The sequence below is a fragment of the Physeter macrocephalus genome, chromosome 20 (assembly GCF_002837175.3).
Source record: "Physeter macrocephalus isolate SW-GA chromosome 20, ASM283717v5, whole genome shotgun sequence".
Classification (NCBI taxonomy): domain Eukaryota; kingdom Metazoa; phylum Chordata; class Mammalia; order Artiodactyla; family Physeteridae; genus Physeter; species Physeter macrocephalus.
In genome coordinates, this window is record NC_041233.1 from 46,321,071 (window position 1) to 46,346,545 (window position 25,475).

The 25,475-nt window shown below is 38.7% G+C and overlaps 1 protein-coding gene and 1 long non-coding RNA gene across 12 annotated transcripts in view; one reads left to right on the forward strand and one right to left on the reverse strand.

Annotated features, from left to right (window-relative positions):
- Window positions 1–3,014: 3,014 nt before the first annotated feature.
- Window positions 3,015–12,844, reverse strand: LOC112064218 (uncharacterized). 2 transcript variants are annotated; one of them, XR_008616061.1, is made up of 4 exons: window positions 12,061–12,844; window positions 11,779–11,977; window positions 8,659–8,913; window positions 3,015–3,334 (listed from the first exon to the last, which is right to left on the reverse strand). It is a non-coding gene; the product is annotated as an uncharacterized lncRNA (long non-coding RNA). The 2 variants fall into 2 exon arrangements; XR_002891414.3 differs by lacking the exon at window positions 3,015–3,334 and having other exon boundaries at window positions 8,289–8,913; window positions 12,061–12,843.
- Window positions 12,845–12,862: 18 nt separating this feature from the next.
- MINPP1 (multiple inositol-polyphosphate phosphatase 1) overlaps window positions 12,863–25,475 on the forward strand; it is a 114,434-nt gene continuing 101,821 nt past the window's right edge. For 5 of the 10 annotated variants that reach the window (XR_003677432.2, XR_003677433.2, XM_055080823.1 and 2 more), the window contains exons 1-3: window positions 12,864–13,561; window positions 16,504–16,701; window positions 19,657–19,754. Coding sequence is in view for 8 of the 10 variants with exons in the window: in XM_055080823.1 (XP_054936798.1) it covers window positions 12,925–13,561; window positions 16,504–16,701; window positions 19,657–19,754 (933 nt within the window). In the remaining 2 variants the exon portion in view is untranslated. Of the gene's footprint in view, window positions 13,562–16,503; window positions 16,702–19,656; window positions 19,755–25,475 lie in introns of all 10 variants that reach the window. The other 5 variants (XM_028481032.2, XM_055080824.1, XM_007125530.4 and 2 more) reach the window with 4 other exon arrangements.

Consider the following 25,475-nt stretch of genomic DNA (forward strand, 5'->3'; position numbering starts at 1 on the left):
TTTTTTTTTTTTTTTTTTTTTTTTGTGGTATGCGGGCCTCCCTCTGCTGTGGCCTCTCCCGTTGCGGAGGACAGGCTCCGGACGCACAGGCTCAGCGGCCATGGCTCACGGGCCCAGCCGCTCCGCGGCATGTGGGATCCTCCCAGACCGGGGCGCGAACCCGGTTCCCCTGCATCGGCAGGCGGACGCGCAACCACTGCGCCACCAGGGAAGCCCCAGATTTTCTATTCTTTAGTTTTGGTAGTTTGTGTATTTCTAGGAATTTGTCCATTTCATCCAGGTTATCTAATTTATTGGCATATAGAGTTCATAGTATTCTCTTATAATGCTTTTTATTCCTGTAAGGTCAGTAGTAATGTTCCCTCTTTAATTTCTGATTTTAGTAATTTGAGTATTCTTTTTTTTTCTTAATCTTTAGGTTTCTCAATTTGTTGATTTTTTTCAAAGAATCAATTTTTGGTTTCATTGATTCTCTCTATTGTTTTTCTATTCTCTATTTCATTTATTTCTACTCTAATTCTTATTCTTTCTTTCCTCTTTATGGCTCTGAACTCAATTGAATACACTATATTAAGGAATTAATTTTTCTCCCAAATGCCTAAAATGCAAGAATAATTAACAACCTCTGAGTCATCAGGCAAAGAGCAGCCTATTTGTTAGATTTACTGTTTAAATCCATGTTAAGAGCTCTCATATAATTCACAGTAGAATATTACTATGTCTTTACAAAGATGTTTAGAAAAGGGCAAAGGTCATGGGGGAGAACTACCATCGATTGAATGTTAAGGTTATCTTCTGGTTTATGAGACTTGTGCCAGGCTGAAAGAGAGCAATACCATGGACCTCTTGCATATTTACAGGAAAAATTAAAATCAAGCTTCTCATTTTTAGATCATCATGTCATCATGAGACACATCAGAACTTAAGTCTGTTTCTGAAGAAGACAAGCATGACAAGAACCCTGTGATATCCCATGAACACTGACTTCTCCCCTGGCGAGAAGAACATTAGTATAATGTGGGTTTCACAACTCTCCCCAAAGATATGGCTCTTATGTCCCTAAGACTGGCTTTCTAAGGGTCTGTTCAGAATAATTGCCTTCTGCCATGTATGACAAACCCACAGCTAACATCATTCTCAACAGTGAAAAGCTGAAAGCATTTCATCTAATATCAGGAACAAGAAAAGGATGTCCACTCTCACCACTTTAATTCAACATAGATTTGGAAGTCCTAGCTACAGCAATCAGAGAAGAAAAAGAAATAAAAGGAATACAAATTGGAAAAGAAGAAGTAAAACTGTCACTGATGACATGACACTTTACATAGAAAATCATAAAGATTCTACCAGAAAACTACTAGAGCTCATCAATGAATTCGGTGAAGTTGCAGGATACAAAGTTAATGCACAGAAATCTCTTGCATTCCTAAACACTAACAATGAAATATCAGAAAGAGAAATTAAGGAAACAATCCCATTTACCATTGCATCAAAAGGAATAAAATACCTAGGAATAAATCTGTCTAAGTAGGTAAAAGACCTGTACTCTGAAAACTATAAGACACTGATGAAAGAAATCAAAGATGACACAAACAGATGGAAAGATATACCATGTTCTTGGATTGAAAGAATCAATATTGTCAAAATGACTATACTACCCAAGGCAATCTACAGATTCAATGCAACCCCTATCAAATTATCAATGGCATTTTTCACAGAACTAGAAAAAATTTTAAATTTGTATGGAAACACAAAAGACTCTACATAGCCAAAGCAATCCTGAGAAAGAAAAACAATGCTGGAGGAATCAGGCTCCCTGACTTCAGACTACACTACAAAGCTGCAGTAATCAAAACAGTATGGTACTGGCACACAAAAAAACAGAAATATAGATCAATGGAACAGGATAGAAAGCCCAGAAATAAACCCATGCCCCTATGGTCAGTTAATCCTGCTCCTGGACATATATTCAGTGAAAACCATAATTCAAAAAGACACATACACCCCAATGTTCATTGCAGCACTATTCACAATAGCCAAGACATGGAAGTAACCTAAATGTCCATCGATGGAGGAATGGATAAAGAAGTTGTGTACACATACACAGTAGAATACTACTCAGCCATAAAAAAGAATGAAATAATGCCATTTGCAGCAACATGGATGGACCTGGGGATTATCATACTAAGTGAAGTAAGTCAGACAGAGAAAGACAAATATCATATGATATCACTTATATGTAGAACCTAATAAAAAGATGATACAAATGAACTTATCTACAAAACAGAAACAGACTCACAGATCTCGAAACCAAGCTTACGGTTACCAAAGGGGAAATGTGGAGGCGAGCGATAAATTAGGAGTTTGGGATTAACATATACACACTAAGATGTATAAAACAGATAATCAACAAGGACCCACTGTATAGCACAGGGAACTCTACTCAATAACCTGTAGTAACCTATATAGGAAAAGAATCTGAAAAAGAATGGATATATGTATATGTAAAACTGAATTGCTTTGCTGTACACCTGAAACACAACACTGTAAATCAACTATACTCCAATATAAAATAGAAATTAAATTAAAAAATTAAAAAATAATAAAGGTTAGAATACCACCACCACCACCACCCCCCAGAAAAGAATAGTTGCCTTCTCTCTGTTTTCATTTGCATCTCCTGCTTAGCTTACACTTCATCTTACCTGACCAGGATCACCTCCATCACCAGATATCTCATTCTACCCAACTACTTCCTACTCTTCCCAGTGCTTTCTATGCTTTATTAACTATGATCACTCAGAATGAGAATCCAAAGTAATATCTAAAGGGTTGGAATCAGAAAATCACCACCTGTGATTTTCTGTTATTCTCAGATGACTTAAGCACAATCAAGAAAAGCACGAAAGGACATCCTAAGTGGTTAAGTGGGGTTAATAGGTACTTACCCCAATTGGCTTTCTACAGAAAATAATGAAACATTGGTTTAAACAGGAAAAGCATTTATTACTTGAGATGACAGGAAACCCATAGTAGGTATACTCCAGGTTTAATCCATCAGCTCATTAGGATTATCAAGGATTCAGGTTCTTTTCATTTTCTGCTGTGTGATCTCATTGTGTTAGCTTTGTTTTCAAGCTGGCTCCTCTCTGGTTGCAAGATGGCTGCAGCATATCTAGTCATCACATTTGGACATGCTAGTGTCCAGGGCAGTTGTCTCTTCCTTGTGTGTATCTCTCTCATTTTAAGAATAAAGTTTTTTAATATTATATTTTAAATTACTGACATCTTTTTGTTGTTGATCTCTTTCATCTTTCCAAACCATCAGTAGCATCTATTAAAAACAAAATGTCTGTGTAAAATAATTTATTTTAATAACATTCATGGAATAGTTGCTGAGTGAGGTGGGGATTTTTAGGGGTGGGGTAGGGGGTGGTGTGTTGTATAGGCTAGTGGAAGGTGAGAAGCTACTGGGGCTTAAGTCCAGTAGGAACAGAAATTTAAAGCCAGGAGCAAAAGTTTTGGGCCAGGATTTCTTGGCCTTTTTTTTTTTTTTTTTTGGCCTCCTTACTTTTTTTTTAGAATTTTTTTAAAAATTTATTTATTTATTTATATTTTTGGCTGGGTTGGGTCTTTGTTGCTGCATGCAGGCTTTCTCCAGTTGCGGCGAGAAGGGGCTACTCCTTGTTGTGGGGCGCGGGCTTCTCACTGCGGTGGCTTCTCTTTGTTGCAGAGCACGGGCTCTAGGCATGCAGGATCAGTAGTCGTGGTACACGGGCTTAGTTGCTCTGCAGCATGTGGGATCTTCCCGGACCAGGGATCGAATCCATGTCCCCTGCATTGGCAGGCAGATTCTTAACCACTGGACAGCCAGGGAAGTCCCCACTATGGTAATTTTGATATTCCACAGGAGAAACGGTTTCTGCAGGTCAGGAATCTGGGCATGGCTTATCTGGGTCCTCCAGCTCAGGGTCTCTCATGAGGTTGCAAACAAGTGTCCCCAAAGCTGCAGTTCTCTCAAGGCCCAACTGGGGCAGGGGGCCCTTCCCAGCTCACCCACATGGTTGATGGTGGGATTTGATTCCTTACTGGATGTTGGACTGAGGACCTCAGTTTGTCCCTGGTTGTTGGCTGGAGGGCCATGCTTAGTTCCTTGATTTATAAACCTAAAATTCTCAAGGTTTATCCACGTTGCAGCATGTACTTTGCTCCTTTTTGTGGCTGAATGGTATTCCAATTGCATGGCCATATCACATTTTATCCATTCATCAGTTTGCTATCTGGATTGTTTCCTTTTGACTATTGTGAATAGTGCTGCTATGAACTTTTATGTACAAGTTTTGTTTGAATATCTGTTTTCAATTCTTTTGGATGTATACCTGCTAGTGTTGGAGGGTCTCCCACAGAGGCGGGGGTTGGCTGTGGCTCACCGCGGGGACAAGGACACTGGCAGCAGAAGTTCCGGAAAGCACTCCCTGGCGTGAGCCCTCCTGAGCCCTCCCAGAGTCTGCCATTAGCTCCACCAAAAAGCTGTAGCCTCCAGTGCTTGGGTGCCCAGGCCAAACAACCAACCTGCCTCCTTACTTCTGAAAGATTTATATTCTGTAATTTACCTTGGTTAAGCTTTCTTAATCTCATATTCTAAAATGTCTCATTTAATCAATAACAAGTACTGTACCACCTTCAAAATATACATTAAGCATTTCATTCACTGAATACTATCTCCTTTCCTTCCAGAATATTTTACTGTGCCAAATGCAATATTCCTCTGACTCAACAGAATCTCCAATCCATTGACAGCTGACTGTTCATTGCACCATCATTTGTCTCTTTCCTGGAACCAAAAACCTTTCCCAGAAACTTTTCAGGAGACTGACCCTCATATCTAAGTGGACAGAACTGAATCACATGCTCTTTCCTAAACTAGAACCATTAAGAAAAATAGAGTTACTGGGATTGGGTTAAACCAATCAGGATTTTTTTCCTGAGGTGGGGATAGAGTGATCTTCCTGAGAGGTGAATACTTACACATTGATTCCAAGGAAACAGGGGGACTAAATGTTGGGTGGTTAGCCAATAGTAAGTGCTATAGCACTGTGTGTAAAATTTATCTTTTAGCCTCAGCTACAAGCAACACTTTTTGTAGTCACTGCTCATTTGTCATGAATAGGGTAGGCATTAAAGATAGCTCTGTTTCCATCAATCACATTCTAGAACTGGTTCTACTAAATACTTGTTGGATGACTTTAGGTAAGGCATCTACTAACCTCTTGATTTTCACACCCACAATGTGATATAAATGCTGCTCTTCATATATCATGGGATAGCTGGGAAAATAAAATAATTATACTGCATAAATGCAAACAATATTATTTTAGCTTCCCATACTGCCTGTTTGTTCTATTTTCATTTATTCATTCATTTGTATACCCTTTCAACAAATAGTTGTTGACAGTATACTTCACGTAAGACATGGAATAAATATTTGGGAATCAAAAAAGTTTTCACCATGGTCCTTGCATCTAAGGTATTAACCAATGAATGATTTAGCAGCAACTGCTTTCTCCTGTAGTACAGAATCAGGCAAGTGTAAGATGCCTTACAAGGCAGTGTAAGATGTAAGACAAGAAAGGTAAAGTGGGGTAATGAGGGGTGTTGTTTCTGGAAACATAAAGGTCGCTTCAATTGTAGTGTGATCTACCCTATTTACTAAAGTATTGGCCTCCTTACTTTTTTTTTAGAATTTTTTTAAAAATTTATTTATTTATTTATATTTTTGGCTGGGTTGGGTCTTTGTTGCTGCATGCAGGCTTTCTCCAGTTGCGGCGAGAAGGGGCTACTCCTTGTTGTGGGGCGCGGGCTTCTCACTGCGGTGGCTTCTCTTTGTTGCAGAGCACGGGCTCTAGGCATGCAGGATCAGTAGTCGTGGTACACGGGCTTAGTTGCTCTGCAGCATGTGGGATCTTCCCGGACCAGGGATCGAATCCATGTCCCCTGCATTGGCAGGCAGATTCTTAACTACTGTGCCACCAGGGAAGTCCCCACTATGGTAATTTTGATATTCCACAGGAGAAACGGTTTCTGCAGGTCAGGAATCTGGGCATGGCTTATCTGGGTCCTCCAGCTCAGGGTCTCTCATGAGGTTGCAAACAAGTGTCCCCAAAGCTGCAGTTCTCTCAAGGCCCAACTGGGGCAGGGGGCCCTTCCCAGCTCACCCACATGGTTGATGGTGGGATTTGATTCCTTACTGGATGTTGGACTGAGGACCTCAGTTTGTCCCTGGTTGTTGGCTGGAGGGCCATGCTTAGTTCCTTGATTTATAAACCTAAAATTCTCAAGGTTTATCCACGTTGCAGCATGTACTTTGCTCCTTTTTGTGGCTGAATGGTATTCCAATTGCATGGCCATATCACATTTTATCCATTCATCAGTTTGCTATCTGGATTGTTTCCTTTTGACTATTGTGAATAGTGCTGCTATGAACTTTTATGTACAAGTTTTGTTTGAATATCTGTTTTCAATTCTTTTGGATGTATACCTGCTAGTGTTGGAGGGTCTCCCACAGAGGCGGGGGTTGGCTGTGGCTCACCGCGGGGACAAGGACACTGGCAGCAGAAGTTCCGGAAAGCACTCCCTGGCGTAAGCCCTCCTGAGCCCTCCCAGAGTCTGCCATTAGCTCCACCAAAAAGCTGTAGCCTCCAGTGCTTGGGTGCCCAGGCCAAACAACCAACCTGCCTCCTTACTTCTGAAAGATTTATATTCTGTAATTTACCTTGGTTAAGCTTTCTTAATCTCATATTCTAAAATGTCTCATTTAATCAATAACAAGTACTGTACCACCTTCAAAATATACATTAAGCATTTCATTCACTGAATACTATCTCCTTTCCTTCCAGAATATTTTACTGTGCCAAATGCAATATTCCTCTGACTCAACAGAATCTCCAATCCATTGACAGCTGACTGTTCATTGCCCCATCATTTGTCTCTTTCCTGGAACCAAAAACCTTTCCCAGAAACTTTTCAGGAGACTGACCCTCATATCTAAGTGGACAGAACTGAATCACATGCTCTTTCCTAAACTAGAACCATTAAGAAAAATAGAGTTACTGGGATTGGGTTAAACCAATCAGGATTTTTTTCCTGAGGTGGGGATAGAGTGATCTTCCTGAGAGGTGAATACTTACACATTGATTCCAAGGAAACAGGGGGACTAAATGTTGGGTGGTTAGCCAATAGTAAGTGCTATAGCACTGTGTGTAAAATTTATCTTTTAGCCTCAGCTACAAGCAACACTTTTTGTAGTCACTGCTCATTTGTCATGAATAGGGTAGGCATTAAAGATAGCTCTGTTTCCATCAATCACATTCTAGAACTGGTTCTACTAAATACTTGTTGGATGACTTTAGGTAAGGCATCTACTAACCTCTTGATTTTCACACCCACAATGTGATATAAATGCTGCTCTTCATATATCATGGGATAGCTGGGAAAATAAAATAATTATACTGCATAAATGCAAACAATATTATTTTAGCTTCCCATACTGCCTGTTTGTTCTATTTTCATTTATTCATTCATTTGTATACCCTTTCAACAAATAGTTGTTGACAGTATACTTCACGTAAGACATGGAATAAATATTTGGGAATCAAAAAAGTTTTCACCATGGTCCTTGCATCTAAGGTATTAACCAATGAATGATTTAGCAGCAACTGCTTTCTCCTGGAGTACAGAATCAGGCAAGTGTAAGATGCCTTACAAGGCAGTGTAAGATGTAAGACAAGAAAGGTAAAGTGGGGTAATGAGGGGTGTTGTTTCTGGAAACATAAAGGTCGCTTCAATTGTAGTGTGATCTACCCTATTTACTAAAGTAGCTGCAACCAAGTGTGTGAGTCCAGAGGTGCCTACATTGCTTTTCTAGCTTAGGTATTACTGCGTTTTAATATTTACTGATATATAACACAAGCAAAGCAACAAGATGGGTTTATCCTAGAACAAAACAGTGAACAAAAACTAAAAGAAGATTGGTTCCTGCATGGGCTAGTGAGACAACATGAAATTGCCATTAATGAACTAAGTAAAAAATTGCCTTCCTGATGAACTAATAAACTTGTGTTCTGAAAGTTCTCCATTCTTTGGAATGATAAGAAAACACTCATGGCTTTAAAGTCAGCCAACCAATTGTCTAAAAGATCCAACAGATCAAAAATATTTTTCAATTTTGGAAAACTAACATTTCAGAAAAAAAATAAGATGTTAAAACACAATTGCTATCATCTATGCTTGTTCTTTAAAAATATAGGGGAGAAGAGATTTTTACCAGGATTTGGAAAATATTATTTATTTCTGTAAGAGGATAACAATATATTTTGGATGGAGGGGACTTCTGGAGGAAATTATGTTTCTGAGCAATAGTGCCAGCTTGTTGAAAGTCATTATAGAAAGCATAGAAAGCATATTGGTAATTTAAACTTACCATAATTTTCTATCTGGTTTCTCAAATAGTTCTGTGGATTTAGAACCAATATTTGATGGGAGGGAAGAATTCCCAGCATCAAAATCCTAGTATTTGTCAGAACACTAGAAAAGAAGCTTTGTCACTGCAAAATAACTTCCTTAGCAGGGTATAATAGAGAATGTAAAACAGCAGGTCACCTCCATTGTTGTTGTGTGGTTCCGTGAAGTTCTATTCATCAACTGAAACACAACTTAAACAATTCAGGTTAGCTTTGATATGCTGGGGAACCATACAGTGATCAGCTTCTTTGGAGCAAAGCTGTCTTGCAGTCTGCGGAGCTTGTGATCTATGCAGCCTCCACATTCAAGCAAGGTTGAAGGGACTGCCGTTGAAGCATGGATCACTCCAGGTCTGTCCATACACATGTACCCCTCCTCTGTTGGCTTCTTCTACTGCAGTAAAAAACAAGTAAGCACTGAATCATTAATTGACAAAGGAAAGATGAAACAGCAGGGCACTGAGATACTAGAGATAAAACCTTCTTGGCATAGGCACAAAGTTAGCTGCTTAATGTAGTTGTGAGATAATAGATATCTATGAAGAGCTGGCCATTTGTCAGTTTACTTGATTAAAAGAGAAGTGATAATAAGAAACATTTTAATTCTGTTTACTAAAAGTAACTGATACTTATTTGGGGCCAGGAACTATATAAAGCATTTGTGTTAACTGTTTCATTTAATCTGCTGGACAATCCCATGACATAGGTATCTTCCTCACTACAGAAAACAACTGAGGCAAAGAGTTAACTTGTTTAAAATCTCACAGATACTAAGTGATGAAGCTGGAATTTTAAAAGCCAGGAATTCTAACTTTAGAAACCATGTTCTTAGTATTTTCTATCCTTTCATAGAGAGCCTACCCTTTTTCTCACAGATATTAAGTGAAGCTGGAATTTTAAAAGCCAGGAATTCTAACTTCAGAAACCATGTTCTTAATATTTTCTATCCTTTCATAGAGAGCCTACCCTTTTCCTCACAGAATTTAGCTTTTTCCTTTCTTTATTGTTACTTCACCAGGAGGCCATCTTCTGTAATAACTTCTTTAAAAGTTTAGTAGATAGCTGTAACTTAAAATGCTATGTATGTCATCATGCAATCTTAAGAGTAGAATGACTTTACCATTTTAAAAGTCCTATGAATAATCTGACAAAAATAACCTACCCTATTCTTTAATAGATTGATTAGAAAAGAAGTTCTACTTAAGACAAATTAGAAAAATGTAGAACTGAGTTCAGTTTTCTTTTCCACTCTGAAAGACACAACAGATAATGTTTACTTCTGGATAAAACTGCACAACCATTAGCAATCCAAATCTTCCATTCTCAGCTGGATCCTCAGGGCTGAGCATCCAAACTTCTACTTTTTTCCCCTTTTCTCTCAATTGCAAATCTAAGCCATTTCTACATTCCATGGGACTTAATTCCCATTCCTCAATCTCTTCAGACAATCTTGCTTCCTATGTCACTGCAGAAAGTGAGGCCACCAGGCCTGAAATCCATGAATTCTCTGCCTCTAGACCAACAAATTTATCCACATGTGCATCCATCCTTTCAATCCTCCTTCAGAAGATAAAGTCTCCTCTCCTTCTGGTCCAAATCAAATTCTCTGTGCTCTTGGTTCCACCCTCTTCCATCTCTTCAAGGAAGTTGAACTATTAATTTTCCATTCTATCTCTTGTGTTGTGGTAGATTTGTCAAATACACTGCTGCCATGTCCACAGCCTCTTATAAGGGAAGGGAAACCACCCAGTCTTTGCAAAGGGGCAGCCATGTTTTGTACCATACAAATTCTTGTGTACTAACTGATTGGACAAGGTGGGCATCTATTTCAAAGCGCAGCCAATTTACAGGCTGGTAGAGAATTAATACATGGTCTGGTATGAAAACTTTTCAAAGGTGCTCACTGCTTTAAGAATGAGAGACCCATTTTAAGTGAGATGAGTGGATTTTTATTATTAGAAAAGTTATGAAATGATCTTTGATGCATGTCTTGCCTGTGAAAGTCATTCATTTTAAGGTGGAAGTAAGTTTACACTGTATGGTTGCTAGAGACCTAAGCATCTCAGTACAGAAATAATAACAACATTGAACATTATGATAAAAATATCACTCATAGCAGCCTATTATACTGGGTTTAATCATCTCTGATTCTCACAAAAATCCTGCAATGTAGGTTCTAATATGCCTATTTTCAGATAAGGAAACCAAGCCTCCGAGAACTTGGGTAGGTTTCCGAGGTTAATGTGTCACTGAGCTGTAGTCTGGATCCAAAGCTTATGAGCTCTTTGTCCTTTTTATGCTGCTTTTTCCTAGCCAAAAACATGAAGGCATTGATTAATTTTATCATTTGTCATCTTGGCTTGACACCAAAGATGATTAGAGTTGGTTTACATAAGTATATAACCAGCATAAATTAATGAGTAATTAGAGGAAGAAAAATAAAATCAAGCTAGGGGCAAATTTAGTGTTTTGTAAATAGTTAGGCAGGGTCTCTAAAGATTGTTTCATTAGGAAGGAGTGATGCCGTTAGGAAGACTTGGTAGCTCCTGAGGACTCAAAAGATTGGGCATGAGAGGTGATCATTATTAAATACATATACTAAGTAAAATATAGTGAGATGCATCTAGCACAAATGCTTGCTGAATGAACTTAGAAATATTACCAAGCACCTCAGCCTATAAAATATAAGGTTAGGAAGTCCATAAAGGGGGAGGGGGGAGAAACAAATTGGGAGATTGGGATTGACATATACACACTACTACACTATATATTGTGTATATATAATAGATAACTAATAAGGACCTATTGTATAGCACAGGGAATTCTACCCAGTACTCTAATGGCCTATATGGGAAAAAAATCTAAAAAAGAGTGGATATATGTGTAACTGCATCACTGTGCTGTACACCTGAAACTAACACAACATTGTACATCAACTCTACTCCAATAAAAGATTTTTAAAAAGGAAGTTCATACAGAGTAGATATTCATTAAATATTAATTTGAGCAAAGTTCTGTGACAATATCACTGACCGTGACTATTCAGGCATTGACATTCCACAAAATGGCATACCAAAAAAGAACATATTCTAAAGATGGTTACCTGCCACAGAACAGCTTAAAATTTGCAGCATTCAAGTCGGACTCTATTCTTGATTTTACACCATTTTCTTCACTGGGTTAACATTAAGAGGTATACCTCTCTGGACCGGAGGGGCACTTTTAAGGAGAAAAGGAGTAAAGATGGGGACGGACTTACCAAGAGCAATTTAATGGTGTCTTTGAAGGAAAAAGCTACACTTACAGAAACATGGCCCAAACTTCCTTCAATCTGGATCACCGTATGACTTCTTTAATACTTATTCTTTTCCCAGCTGGCATATCAACTAGGGTTCAAGTGGAGAAACCAAGGTATTCTTCAAATTTATGATTTGGGGGGTGAGATTCTGAGCAATAACCTACGAAAAAAACGTAGGGGCTGATTTGAATATGTCATTACGTCGGAGGAGAGTTTGGACTCGGAGTGGCGGTAAATACACACCTTGTTTGCTTCACACAGATCAGCTCATACTTATAATGGAGTAAATCTGTTGGGCCACGATTCAATGCGCCCGAGTTAGCAGGATTGCTGTCTCTACTGTCTAAGCCTTCGGTATCAACAAGCACAGTTCTTCTGGGGTGCTGTCCCCGATGTCAACTTTGCTGGTCCAGGTCAAAATACTACCAAAGGCTCAGGAATTAAATTTCCTGGAGAACTGAGCCTCTTTCCAGGTTCGCCTCTGCCTTGCTGCATAGGGATTAATTTCAAACTCTAATGGGGGAGTAAAGCTTGGGCTCCTGGACGAATGCCGGGCCCGGGCCCTGGGGTTTGCACTTTCAGTCACTGCCTCAGGTGGATTTGATGCAGCTGGTTCAAACTACATTTTGAAAAACAGAGTAGAATGGGGTATGGATGATGATACAGGAGTCAGCTCTTAAAAGGTATCCTGTTTTGGCAGCTTTAGAGACTTAAGGCTGAGTCCGGGCTTATTCACACCCTAGAGAATTTAAACAGCCGGGGAGTCGTTGAGTCAGTCCCTGAGGCGCCGTCAGCTACGAGGAAACTCGCCCATGCTCGGGGGCCAGGCGACGCCGGCTCCACCTAAGCCACAGGTCTCCAAAGCTCCTCGAGGATTTCTACCGGCTTCACCCGAGCCACAGGGCCACTGGGCTCCTCGGAGTGTCCAGCCCGCATTCTCGGAGCTCCGGCAGCCGTGGCCGCGTCCTCACAGCCGGAGAGCGGGTACGCGCAGTGACTCCCGGTGGAGCACCGGCCGGAAGCATACTCCCGACCCGCCCCCTGCCCACCGGAGCCGGAAGCCGTCGACCGAGCCAGTATGTTGCCCTCCGCGGGCCGCAGTGCATCATGCTCCGTGGCCCCTGCCGCATCTTCAGGGTCTCCGTGGCACCCGTCGCGGCCCTGGCTGTGGCGCTGGTCTCGTCGCTCTCTCGCTGCTCCCTCCTGGAGCCGGAAGACCGTGTAGTCTCGCCGCTCAGTCCCTACTTCGGCACCAAGACTCGTTACGAGGATGCCAACCCCGGGCTGCTGCCGGACCCCGAGGCGCCACGGCGGGACCCACAGCTTTTGGAGGAGACCTGCACCCCGGTACAGCTGGTCGCCCTCATCCGCCACGGCACCCGCTACCCGACCACCAAACAGATCCGCAAGCTGCGGCAGCTGCACGGACTGCTGCAGGCCCGCGGGCCCGGGGATGACCGGACCCGCGCTGCCGGCGGCGGCGACCTGGGCGCTGCGCTGGCCGACTGGCCGCTGTGGTACGCGGACTGGATGGATGGGCAGCTGGTGGAGAAGGGGCGGCAGGACATGCGACAGCTGGCCCTGCGCCTGGCCTCCCTTTTCCCGGTCCTCTTCAGCCGAGAGAACTGCGGCCGCCTGCAGCTAGTCACCAGCTCCAAACACCGCTGCGTGGACAGCGGCGCCGCCTTCCTGCAGGGACTGTGGCAGCACTACCACCCTGGGTTACCGCCGCCCGACGTCGCAGGTGACCACCCCGGGCCGCCCGGCCAGTGCTCTGCGTCGGTCCTCCCCCAGATGCCGGACTTCCCCGATCCCAGCCTCTCCTACTTCCTTCTGTCCCCAGCCCCCCATCCCATGGGATGTTCAGGACTTGGCTCTCTCCCTTATCCTCGTACATAATGTTCATTTATTCATTCATCAGGGATGAGTTTGGCACCTTCTACGTGCAGGACGCTGTGGTAGCCGTTGGGTGATCCAGTAGGAAGGGAGACAGGCCAGGGCAGTTTTTGATCACCCATTCCCAAAATGAATTTCTTACTTTGAGCACCAACCCCTCTCCCCTTCCTCCCTCTCTGGTGACTAGTTCTACAGTTCGGCACACTTTTTTTTTTTTTTTTTTAAATCTAGGACTTTTCTTCCTCAGGCTTTACTTCTGATACTAATACTATTTGGGTTTTGTTTTGTTTCTTTCACTTAACAGCTTTTTCAGATATTAATTCTAGACCTACAACCTATTTTAGGAAGCTACTCTCAAACTCTCTTTACTGCTCTGCTTTTTCCTCTGTTTTGATTTTGCATGTAGCATAGAGTTACTCTCCTTGTAGCTGTGGTCCATGGTCATGGCACAGTACTTTACTAATTTATTCCACTACCGATACTTTTGCAAAATTTGAGAGATCATCTAGTGGAGCTCTTTTATTTCACAGGTGAAGAAGCTGAGCCCAAGAAAATGCCTTGCTGATTGTCCTTTCTTAGCTTGAGGCCCAGAATCCAGGTCTTCTGTTTTCCCTCAAATGATGCTTTTTCCTTAGAAAATGTTTTAAAAGTCACAGATAATAATAATAGCAAACAGTTAATGCTTGCTATGTGCTAGGCATGCCTCACATTTATTTCACAAAATCCTTACAACAGCTCTCTGAGGTTGATTGTATTTTCCCCCCTCTTAACAGGTGAGGAAATTGAGACGCAGAAACACTAATTTGCCTAATTTCAAATGACTAGGTATGAACCCAGGAAATCTGATTTAGAGCTTGGTCTCTTAACCATTACACTGTACGTACAGCTTCCATTTGTCCTGTAACTTAAGGATAAGAATGAAAACATGACATTTTTGTGCCAGAGAGATGAACAAGTGTTAATACTTTATTGATCAACTTTAAGGTCAAAGTTGAGGTGAGGTATCATTTAGCTTTAAAAAGCCCAAGCAAAAAATAAATTAGAAGTAGACTGGTTTGTCATTTCTCTAATAGCATTCTCTTTTAAGCCATTCAGCCATCTCCAAGGGGTTCTTCCATTGACTCTGTCATGTGTCATGACTCTGTCATGACTCTGTGGGTAACTTGGTTGGCTGACTTGTGTTTAGTCACTTGTTGAATCATGCTTTTTAATATAGCTAGACTTTTTTCCATTGATATGAGTGAAAATTTCCCACAAATCTGTTAAATTAACTGAATGTTGAAAGCAGAACATACTTAAGTATAGTACTATATATGTATATAGTGTATACCAAAAAGGGACTACTGGACCTCCTGCGATGAATGAATTTTTGCCCTTAGATGGATTATGAGAATTGGCATTTGCCAGCCATGGATCAAAATAGTTCAGGATAAGCCACCCCTCACCATTTTCAGTATCAGAGATTAAACCCTTTGCTTAGCTGCTTCATTATTATCTACAGACAATTGTTTTGCCTGTTGTGTACATCTGGGCTTTGGAGGGAAGCCACTGAATTGGATTTTGTATTCTTACAGAAACAGAACAATGCCTTTGTTTCTATTTAAAGAATAGCAGTAATTAGATAATAGCGGGGATGAATTATCCAGATCCGCTTAGGAAATTTTGAGGCCACAGAAAAAGATGACAAAGATCATTTATTTTCCTAGTAAGTTATTTCTTAAGAACTGTAATCTGATTGCCAATTAAAATTGGCAGAATTATTCATTTCAGGAGCTCCTGAAATGGATACACACACACATACATATAAATATTTTCACATACACATCTGAAGCAAAATGGTATAACTAGACATAATTTTCTTATTTTAATTACAGAAATAGTATACTTGGTGTTCTTTTCATGGTAAATTATTGGAGAAATGATGATTGGAATCTGTGTAGTTTTAAATATGACTCTGAGAAAACTTAAAAGGCACCCCAGTAGTTGAAGCATGATTACGAATGCTTTTCTAGTATGTAATTGTTACCAAATTGGGGAAATAATGTAACACATAAAATTCTAAATGGGAAGTTATTCTGGAGCTTCAGTTAGAAAATAAACCGAATCAGAAGCATCTAGCACCATGAAATACAGACCTGAAACTTTAATGTATTTTGTGCTATTGTCGATAGTTTTTGTCCAAAGCAGTCTTTTGTAAAGTAACACAGGGTTGAGAAAGTTAATTGAGAAAATAAAATACTCTATTTAGACTTTGGCTTAGAGTAGTAAAACAGAGCCTGTCTGTTGAATTCTGTCTCACCTTGTAATTAGAAACGTTGCTAATTTTTAGATTGTTTTCTCAAATTTTCTGTGCCTGATGGAAACAGTACTTAGGTAATAGATTTTTACACTTTTTATGACATTCATATCTAATTATTTTTGTTTTCTTTAAGAAAACATTCATTTCAGTTACCTTTATTTCATAGTGTAGTATTGCTCTAACATTTTATTTTATCTTTGATATTTTCTGTTTCTGTAGTCTTTTTTAGCGTATTCTCTCATGAGCTAACAATCATTACAAATGGGGAATAGTTTTGCCCTATGTCTTTCTTGAGCAGTGTGTCCTTATTTCAGACATGTCAATGAATAAATAGGTTTTTTAGTCTTCCTTTTTACACTTGAAACAAAATTTTCCAATAATTTGAAATTGTCATTCATGTCAATGGATGTATATATATATATATATATATATATACACACACACACACACACACACATACATACACACACAATTATTTTTTTCCCTTTCAGACATGGAGTGTGGACCTCCAAGAATTAATGATAAATTAATGAGGTTCTTTGATCATTGTGAGAAGTTTTTAACTCAAGTGGAAAGGAATGCTACGGCTCTTTATCATGTAGAAGCCTTCAAAACTGGACCAGAAATGCAAAACATTTTAAAAAAAGTTGCAGGTATTTTGCAAGTGCCAGTCAACAACTTAAATGCAGGTAATGTGCCTATTATCTCGCATTTGAACTCTGAAATAGTTTAAGTGGTTTTTAAACTCTGAACATGGAAAAATATGTAAGCATAAAGTTATTCCTTTTAAAGGACCACAATTGATTTTACGTTTAGAAAATAATGTGTTCTAGGTCAAGAAAATTCTATATCTCATGCTTACTATTCTTAGATTCAGATTCTTCTTTGAGTTTTATGTAAATTAATACACAAGATTCTTGATGTATCCTGGAATTTTTTTTTTGAGGGCAAAGTTATATAAAGCTTCAACTCTAAGCATTATTTATAAAACAAAAATTATCTTTTTCTGAATTATCGCCTCTTAAAGTGATACAAATGGAAAGTCATATAAATTCTTTAGCTTTTAAAGCAGTTCAGAAGTACATGTTAATGTTTTGAGAGGGGTTAAGTTTTTAAAAAGTAGTGTGATTTTTTTTCTTTGAAGCTTTTATACCTAGAGATGCTGAGAAAATGAGCAGTCATGTATGTCGTAAGCTATTGCAGTGGATGGGTTGACTGTGCAACCTGGGACACTTTAGGGTGAAAGGAAACACTATTAGTAATTATGCTGGGAGAGCAGGTGGAAAACCAAGGTACATGGTCACCTAGCAATGAGAAATTAAGAAAAAATAATAAGATTTTTTTTTCCTGTTTTCTAGGAATGTGTAATCCATACAGCAGATATTGACAGATATATAGAGTGTGATTTCATTATACTGTGAATAAATTTCCAAAGACTAGAAGTAGGAGATGTTGGGAATCAATTAAGTAGACTAGAATATGTCAGTCCTGGTGTCTGAATGCTTTATAAGGATCAAAGAAGTGAAGATGCCTAGACTAGCATCTAAAATTGAGTTTTTTCTCTTTTCTTCAACTGGCTATACATTGGGGTCATTTGCAGAGCTTTAAAAATTATTTTATTTGGGAAATAATTCAAGTATATAGATAATAATAAAGGTTAATATAATGAGTATCTGTATACCCACAACTTAGTTTGATCAAATTTTAACACTATGCTTCACTTAGTTGCTTTAAGTAAATTGAGGGTCCTTTGTCCCTCTCTAGGATCTCATTCCTTTCCTTTTCTCCCAGAGGTAACCATTGTCATGACCTGAGCATTTAAGTCATCCCATGCTGGTTTTTATATTTATGTTTCTATACCTAAATGGGGCATTTTGCAGATTTTTCAACTTTTAGGAATGGTATCAAACTATGATATCAGTCTGAAATTTGATTTTAATTCAACTTCGTATTTTTTATTTAATGTGTGTAATTCTAGTTCTGCATTTTAAACTTATGTACAGAATCCCATTATATAATACCAGCATCTAGCCATTATTCCATTAGTGGGCATTTAAGATTGTTGAAGATTTTTTTAAAAACACTATTTCTAGTCTCTGACTTGACAAGGATTATTTGTATTTTACTGATGGGGAAACTGAGAGCAACTTCTTTTTGGAGGCAATATTAGCATAGTGGTTAAAATCATGGGTTCTGGAATTGGACTGTTCGTATTCGATTCTTGACTTTGTTATATTATTGACTAACTCTGTGATCTTTGGCAAGTTCCTTAATATCACTGTGCCATAGTTTCTTTCTCTGTAAAATGGATATAGGAATTGTACCTGCCTCACAGGATTATTGCAAGGATTATATGAGATTAATTCATGCAAAGCATTAGCACAGTACCTGGCACAGAGTAACTGTTCAAAAATATTTTAGCTATTTAAATACTTTTTTGTTTTTGCATAGAAAGGTGATGCTGTATGTATTTTCTGTAACTTATTTTTACTTAGCAATGTATCTGTCTCATTTTTTAAAATTCTATGTTATTTTATAGGATATATATGATTACATTTTTAGGTAAATGATAGTTAAAAATTTATTTAACCCATCATCAAGTTTTACTGGTCAGAGAGGCTGGAGCTAATACAGTCCAAATTCTTTATTTTATAGGAAATTACTTTCCTACTAAGGTTTTTCTTAGTTTTTAACTCTTTCAAATAACGCAACAGTGGACATTCTTATAGTCCGCTTTTTGCACTTGAGAGTTTATAAGATAAATAACTATAGGTAGAATTGTTGGGTTAAGGTGCATGAATATTTTACATCTTAACATATACTTCCAAATTGTTCTCTGAAGGTGTAGAAAAATTTATATCAACAATATGTGAGAATGCTCATTTCCCCCAATTCATCCGACAGTGGATATTATTAGTCATTTTGACTTTTGCCGATTTAATTAATGAAAAATGATATCTAGCTTTAATTTGCATTTCTTTGGTTACTTGTAAGGTTGAACATCTTTTCATATGTTTATTAGCTATTTCATTCCTTCTGAGAATTGCCTCTTCATAACCTTGGCCATCTTCTATAGGATTATTTTTATGTTTTTTCTTATTGATCATAGGTACCCTTTATGTGTTATGGATATATTAATTATATGTCCTTTGATATTGCTTGACAAAAGAACAAATCCTTTGCCTATTTTGTGTTGAGACCCAGGAAGCCTAGAATGACTTACCCAGGATAATTAGCATCAGAGTCAGGTCTCATAGTGTGATTTTTCCCTCTTTGTTTCTCTCCTTCTTGACCCTTTGTTTCACCTTCCTCCTGACTCCTCAGTCTGCCTTTTCTTTGTTCTTTACCTTTTGCAGTCTTCTCTTCTCTTTTATATCCTTCTCTGTACTTGCTGCTTCTTAATAGTTATAATGTGAGTTGTGTAGTTGAAAGAACTGTTCAATAAATGTGCTTTGTCATTGCTGATTTTCAAGTTGGGGACTAAAACCTTTTATAACTTTATCTCCCCTCATCCAATCCTCTAAAATTAACAAAATCAAGTTATGTTTCATATAGTAAGTCCTTGGCATTCTGTAGATATTCAGCCTTTGGAAAACTGCAGGAAATAGTAACCTACAAATTTTACCTTTTTTTTTTTCTCTCAGATTTAATTCAGGTAGCTTTTTTCACCTGTTCATTTGACCTGGCAATTAAAGGTGTTAAATCTCCTTGGTGTGATGTTTTTGACATAGATGATGCAAAGGTAAGTATTACTTTTGCAATTTCTTTGCTTTTTCTTTTTGCATGGTTTTCATTGTTGTCGTTATTTGAAGCAGCTTTTCAAAAAATAAGCAGAGTAGGGAACATTAAGTGTCTTTGACTATCTTGTAATTTTCCTAAAAAAGAGAGATTAATTGTTCAGATAGGACCTACCTACTTGTAAATAGTTTAGGTTCATAAAACTCTGGAAAACATTCTTCCATTGTGATTTGATTTCTAGGTCCACCCAGTTAAAAACCTACTTAACCCATCATCAAATTTTACTGCTGGAAAGGATTATAGAGCGAATATAATCCAGATTCTTCTTTTTATAGGAAGCCAAAGCTCAGAGAGGATGAATGGTTTTCCAAATACCTATTCTTTTATAAAGTTTTCATAATAAATAGAGTTCTGTTTTCTACCCAGTGATGGCAGTGATTCATCTAGGTTCTGCCTGGCTACTTTGTATTCCCTTTCTTTCCTCTTCATTCATGTTGTTTCTTTGTAGACTTTTAGACTCTAGAGAGAGAAGGGTAGACAGACCTCTCCTGACTGTGAAGGAGGCAAATTCTGGTCAAATCTGGGATGCTGGGAGCCATAGAGGTGGGCTAGGAAAGTGTTAATTGTTTTCTTAAGTATTGAGGATCAAGGCATTGGATAGAATTCTGATGGATGAGAGTAGGATGTATCTTTATGTATGGGTCATTCAGAAATATGGACTTTAGAAACTTTAGTCATCCCTTGCATACATATGGAACCTTCAGCATTCTGTATGAAAATCAATTATTAACTTCAGAATTTAACCTCAAATTTTGAAAGTGTACTATTTGTCACTTAGAAGCAAGCTTTTAAGCTGAGAGCTAATGTACATTTGAAAGTAAACAAGTGCTTTATTTCGTTAATTAAAGACTAAAGTGACCAACAACCAGATTAAAGGTGATTTTTCTGTAGTATTATGCCAATGCGGAAGTAGGGCTTAGCCGGTAAGTTGGAAGAAGGGAAAAGAGCCCTCGATGGATGCTTGCTCTAGGATGCTGAGTGCCAAGAGTAATAGGTGTATGTATTTCCTCTCTGTGCTCCTGAATTGCTCCCTGATGATCTACTTTTTCTCTGTCTCAAGTACTCAAAACACTTCTTATCTCCTCTAAATGTCCATAACTATCACTTCAGAAACATCCTGGCCTACCCTTCTTTGAAATGCTCTATGCTTAGGATGATCACAAATTTATGTTCTAAATTGAATACTTTTATTTATTTTTTATAAATTTATTTATTTATTTATTTTTGGCTGCATTGGGCCTTTGTTGCTGCGCATGGGCTTTCTCTAGTTGTGGTGAGCGGGGCCTACTCTTTGTTGTGGTGCACAGGCTTCTCATCACAGTGGCTTCTCGTTGCGGAGCACAGGCTCTAGGCACGTGGGCTTCAGCAGTTGTGGCACGCGGGCTTCAGTAGTTGTGGCTTGTGGCCTCTAGAGCGCCGGCTCAGTAGTTGTGGTGCACAGGCTTAGTTGCTCCACGGCATGTGGGATCTTCCTGGACCAGGGCTCGAACCTGTGTCCCCTGCATTGGCAGGTGGATTCTTAACCACTCCACCACTAGGGAAGCTCCTAAATTGAATACTTTTAAAAGTGAAAGGGGAACCAGTAATAATTACACCAGTATAGGTATAAACTGAGACTTATGGTCACCATTCACTTGTGTCAAAATTCCTCACCTCCCTTTTCTCCCTACCCAGATTGCTGTAGGGGAAAAAGCCGATAAACAGAATTGAAGTGATTTTCAGTATTGTGTAAATGACTGAGAGGTGTTGGCAAAAGGGAAATTTACTTTTTAACAGAAGAACAACTTATTTGCCCAAGTTACTACAGTTGTTGGAATATTTGGCATATGCTTACCTGGCTATCTGCCCTTTTTGTATTCTGAGTAGCTATATCCATGTGGTCCCTTACTTCCAAAGGCTGACAACTCTGTGCTTTTATTTCCATATCGTAAAAGATGGAACTATTAGGTGACTTAGATTCTACGCTACTTGTTTTTCTTTTCCTTTTATTTTTAGGATTACCCTTTTATCTCTTTATTACTTATGAACTTCTCTCTTTTTTTCCCCACAACTTATTTTGAAAAATTTCAAACTGACAGAAGTTGTGAGAATAGCAGAATGAACATTCATGTCCTTCACCTATATTCACCAGTTTTTAACCTTTTTTGCCACATTTGTTTTTCTTTCTTTATAATCTATTAGTTTCCTATTGCTGCTATAACAGATTACTGCAAACTTAGTGGTTTAAAGCAACACAAATTTATTATCTTACAGTTCTGGAAATCAGAAGTCCAAAATGAATTTTACAGGGCTAAAATCAGGGTATCAACAGGGGGCTGTGTTCTCTCTGGAGACTCTAGGGGAAAATCTGTTCCTTGCCCTTTCCAGTCTCCAGAGCCCACCTGCATTCCTTGTATCACTATGACCTTGTATCACTATGGCTTCATGGTTATATCTCCTACTCTGTCCTTCCTGCCTACTTTTTATAAGGATCTTTGTGATTATTGGGCCCATCTAGATAGTCTAGGATAATTTTCCATCTTAAGCTCCTTAACTTAATCACATTTGCAAATTCCCTTTTATCATGTAAGGTAACATATTCATTGGTTGTAGGCGTTAGGATATAGACATCTTTGAGGGACATTTATTCTGTCACATATATATGTAATCTTTTTTTTTCGAAACGTCAAGACACTTCACCCTTAAATACTTGGGCATGCATCTAAACAAGAACCTTCTCCTACATAATCATAATAAAATGTAAATTTACATATGCATATATAGTACAGTATTGTCTAATATACAATCAATATTCGTGTTTTCACACTTAATAGAATCCTATATTTATAGCTTTTATTTAAAAAAATTTATTTAAACATCTTTATTGGAATATAATTGCTTTATTATGGTGTGTTAGTTTCTGCTTTATAACAAAGTGAATCAGCTATACATATACATATATCCCCATATCTCCTCCCTCTTGCGTCTCCCTCCCACTGTTTTTTAATTTTTGAATTCAGGATCTAATCAAGGATCATTCATTGTATTTATTTGTCATGCCTTTAGTTGCCTTTAATCTAGAAGAGTGTTCCAGCCTTTCTTTTGTCTTTTATGCACTGGTATTTTGCAGGCATCTAGGCCAGCTTTTTTGCAGAATGTCTTTGTGTCTGTTTTTTCACTTAACATTAGATTGGGGTTTAAACATTTTTGACAAGAATACTATGTAAGTATTCTTATATAGTACGTCTAATCAGAAGGAATGATGTCAGTTTGTTACATCATTGATGCTGGTATGTTTGATCATATGATTAAAGTGGCACCTTCCAGTTTTCTCCATTGCGTAGGTACCTTTAAACAACTTCTCATTTTTTTTTGAACTCTATTTTTTATACAGCAGGTTCTTATTAGTTATCCATTTTATACATATTAGTGCACATATGCCAGTACCGATCTCCCATTTCATCCCACCACCACCACCTCCCCCCGCCTCTTTCAAAGAACTTCTCATTTAAATGAACATGATTTGAAAATTTGAAATATATGTTTAAATTAATTGAATAAGAGCTTCCTTTTTATATAGTAAAAGCAAATAAGTTAGATTCTTCATTAAAAAATATAAAGTTTTCTTTTGATTTAGATGTTTCCTGTGATTTTTTTTTCTTTTTCAGTAATTTGATACAAAAATCTCTGCTTAGGACTTTTCACTATGAAATAGGTTTACATACTGAAGTATTTACAGATGCAATAAAATGATGTCTGGGATTTGCTTCAGCATAATCCAGTGGTGGTGGTAGGGGAATAACTGAAACAGAGTTGGCCAAGTGTTAATTGTTGTTGAAGTTGGATGAGAGGTACGTGGGGGTTCATTATTCTCCTGTTTTCTATTTTTATGTTTGAAATTCTTTATTAAAAATGTTTTAAGGGGCTTCCCTGGTGGTGCGGCAGTTAAGAATCCACCTGCCAGGCTTCCCTGGCGGCGCAGTGGTTGAGTGTCCACCTGCCGATGCAGGGGACACGGGTTTGAGCCCTGGTCGGGGAAGATCCCACATGCCGCGGAGCAACTAAGCCCACGCGCCACAACTACTGAAGCCCGCGTGACTAGAGTCTGTGCTCCGCAACAAGAGAAGCCACCACGATGAGAAGCCCACGCACCGCAACCAGAGAAAGCCCACGCACAGCAACGAAGACCCAACACAGCCAATATAAATAAATAAAATAAATTAATTTATAAAAAAAAAGTTTTAAGAATTAAAAATGAATAGAAATTCTGAGAATTCTGGATATTATTAGATATCCAAGACCTTATGAAATGCTGGTCCATGTGTGCCTTCATTCAGCAAATATTGTTTGAGTGCCTGCTCCATGCCAGGCACTTGGTTGAAACTGAAGATACTAACATAAGATAGGCGTTGTCCTCAAAGAATGTCACAAGGAGTGAAAGACAAAAAAACCGTTGCAAGACAATGGGATGGTGATAACAGAAGTATATATAAGGTATAGTGATACACAAAGGAGGAAGTTGATTAATGGCAGTCAGGTAAACCTTACAAAAGAAATGACACATGAACTATGTACTTCTCTGTGGGATAGCTTTTTGCAGCTTTGTATCTATCTTCTACTGTAACAAGTATATCTATCTTCTACCGTGACAAGTATATCTAGATTTTCTATCTCATCTGGGGTCAGTTTCGGTATTTAATATTTTCTTGTAAAAGTCATTCATATTCTCCAGGTTTTCAGATTTATTTGTGGAGTTGGGCAAATTTTTCTCATGATTTAAAAAAAAGTCTTCCTTCTATATCTGAGATTATTTCCCCATTATTATTACTTATTTGTGTATCTGCATTTTCTTTATTATGTTAGTTTAGTGTCTACTAATTTAATATTTTTTTTTCCCAAGAAACAGTTTAACTATATGTTTTGAACTTTATGTAATGGAATCATCCAGTATGTGTTTTTTTGTATCTAGTTTTTTATCAACATTATGTTTTTAAGATTTATCTATGATGCTGCATGTAGCTATAGTTCAATTATTTTTATTGCTGTGTAGTATTCCATTACATGAATTATCATAGTTTTTTTTTTTTTGTGTGTGTGTGTGGTATGCGGGCCTCCCTCTGCTGCGGCCTCTCCCATTGCGGAGCACAGGCTCCGGACGCGCAGGCTCAGTGGCCATGGCTCACGGGCCCAGCCGCTCCGCGGCATGTGGGATCCTCCCAGACCGGGGCGCGAACCCGGTTCCCCTGCATCAGCAGGCAGACGCGCAACCACTGCGCCACCAGGGAAGCCCCTATCATAGTTTTTTAATCCATTATCTTGTTGGTAAACATTTGGGTTGTTTTCAATTTGGGACTATTATGAATATTCTTGTGTATGTCTATAGGTGTGTATATACACATTTCTGAAGGTCCATGTCTGTAGTAGAATTGCTGGATCATAGCATATGCAGAACTTCAAATTTACTAGATAATGCCCAATTATTTTTTGGAGCTGTTCCAGTTTATATTTCTATCTTTATGCTTCTTTCCATATATATTTTTTCTTGTTTTGAACTCTCTTTTTTTTTTTTTTTTTTTTTTTTTTGTGGTATGCAGGCCTCCCTCTGCCGTGGCCTCTCCCGTTGCGGAGCACAGGCTCCGGACGCGCAGGCTCAGCGGCCATGGCTCACGGGCCCAGCCGCTCCGCG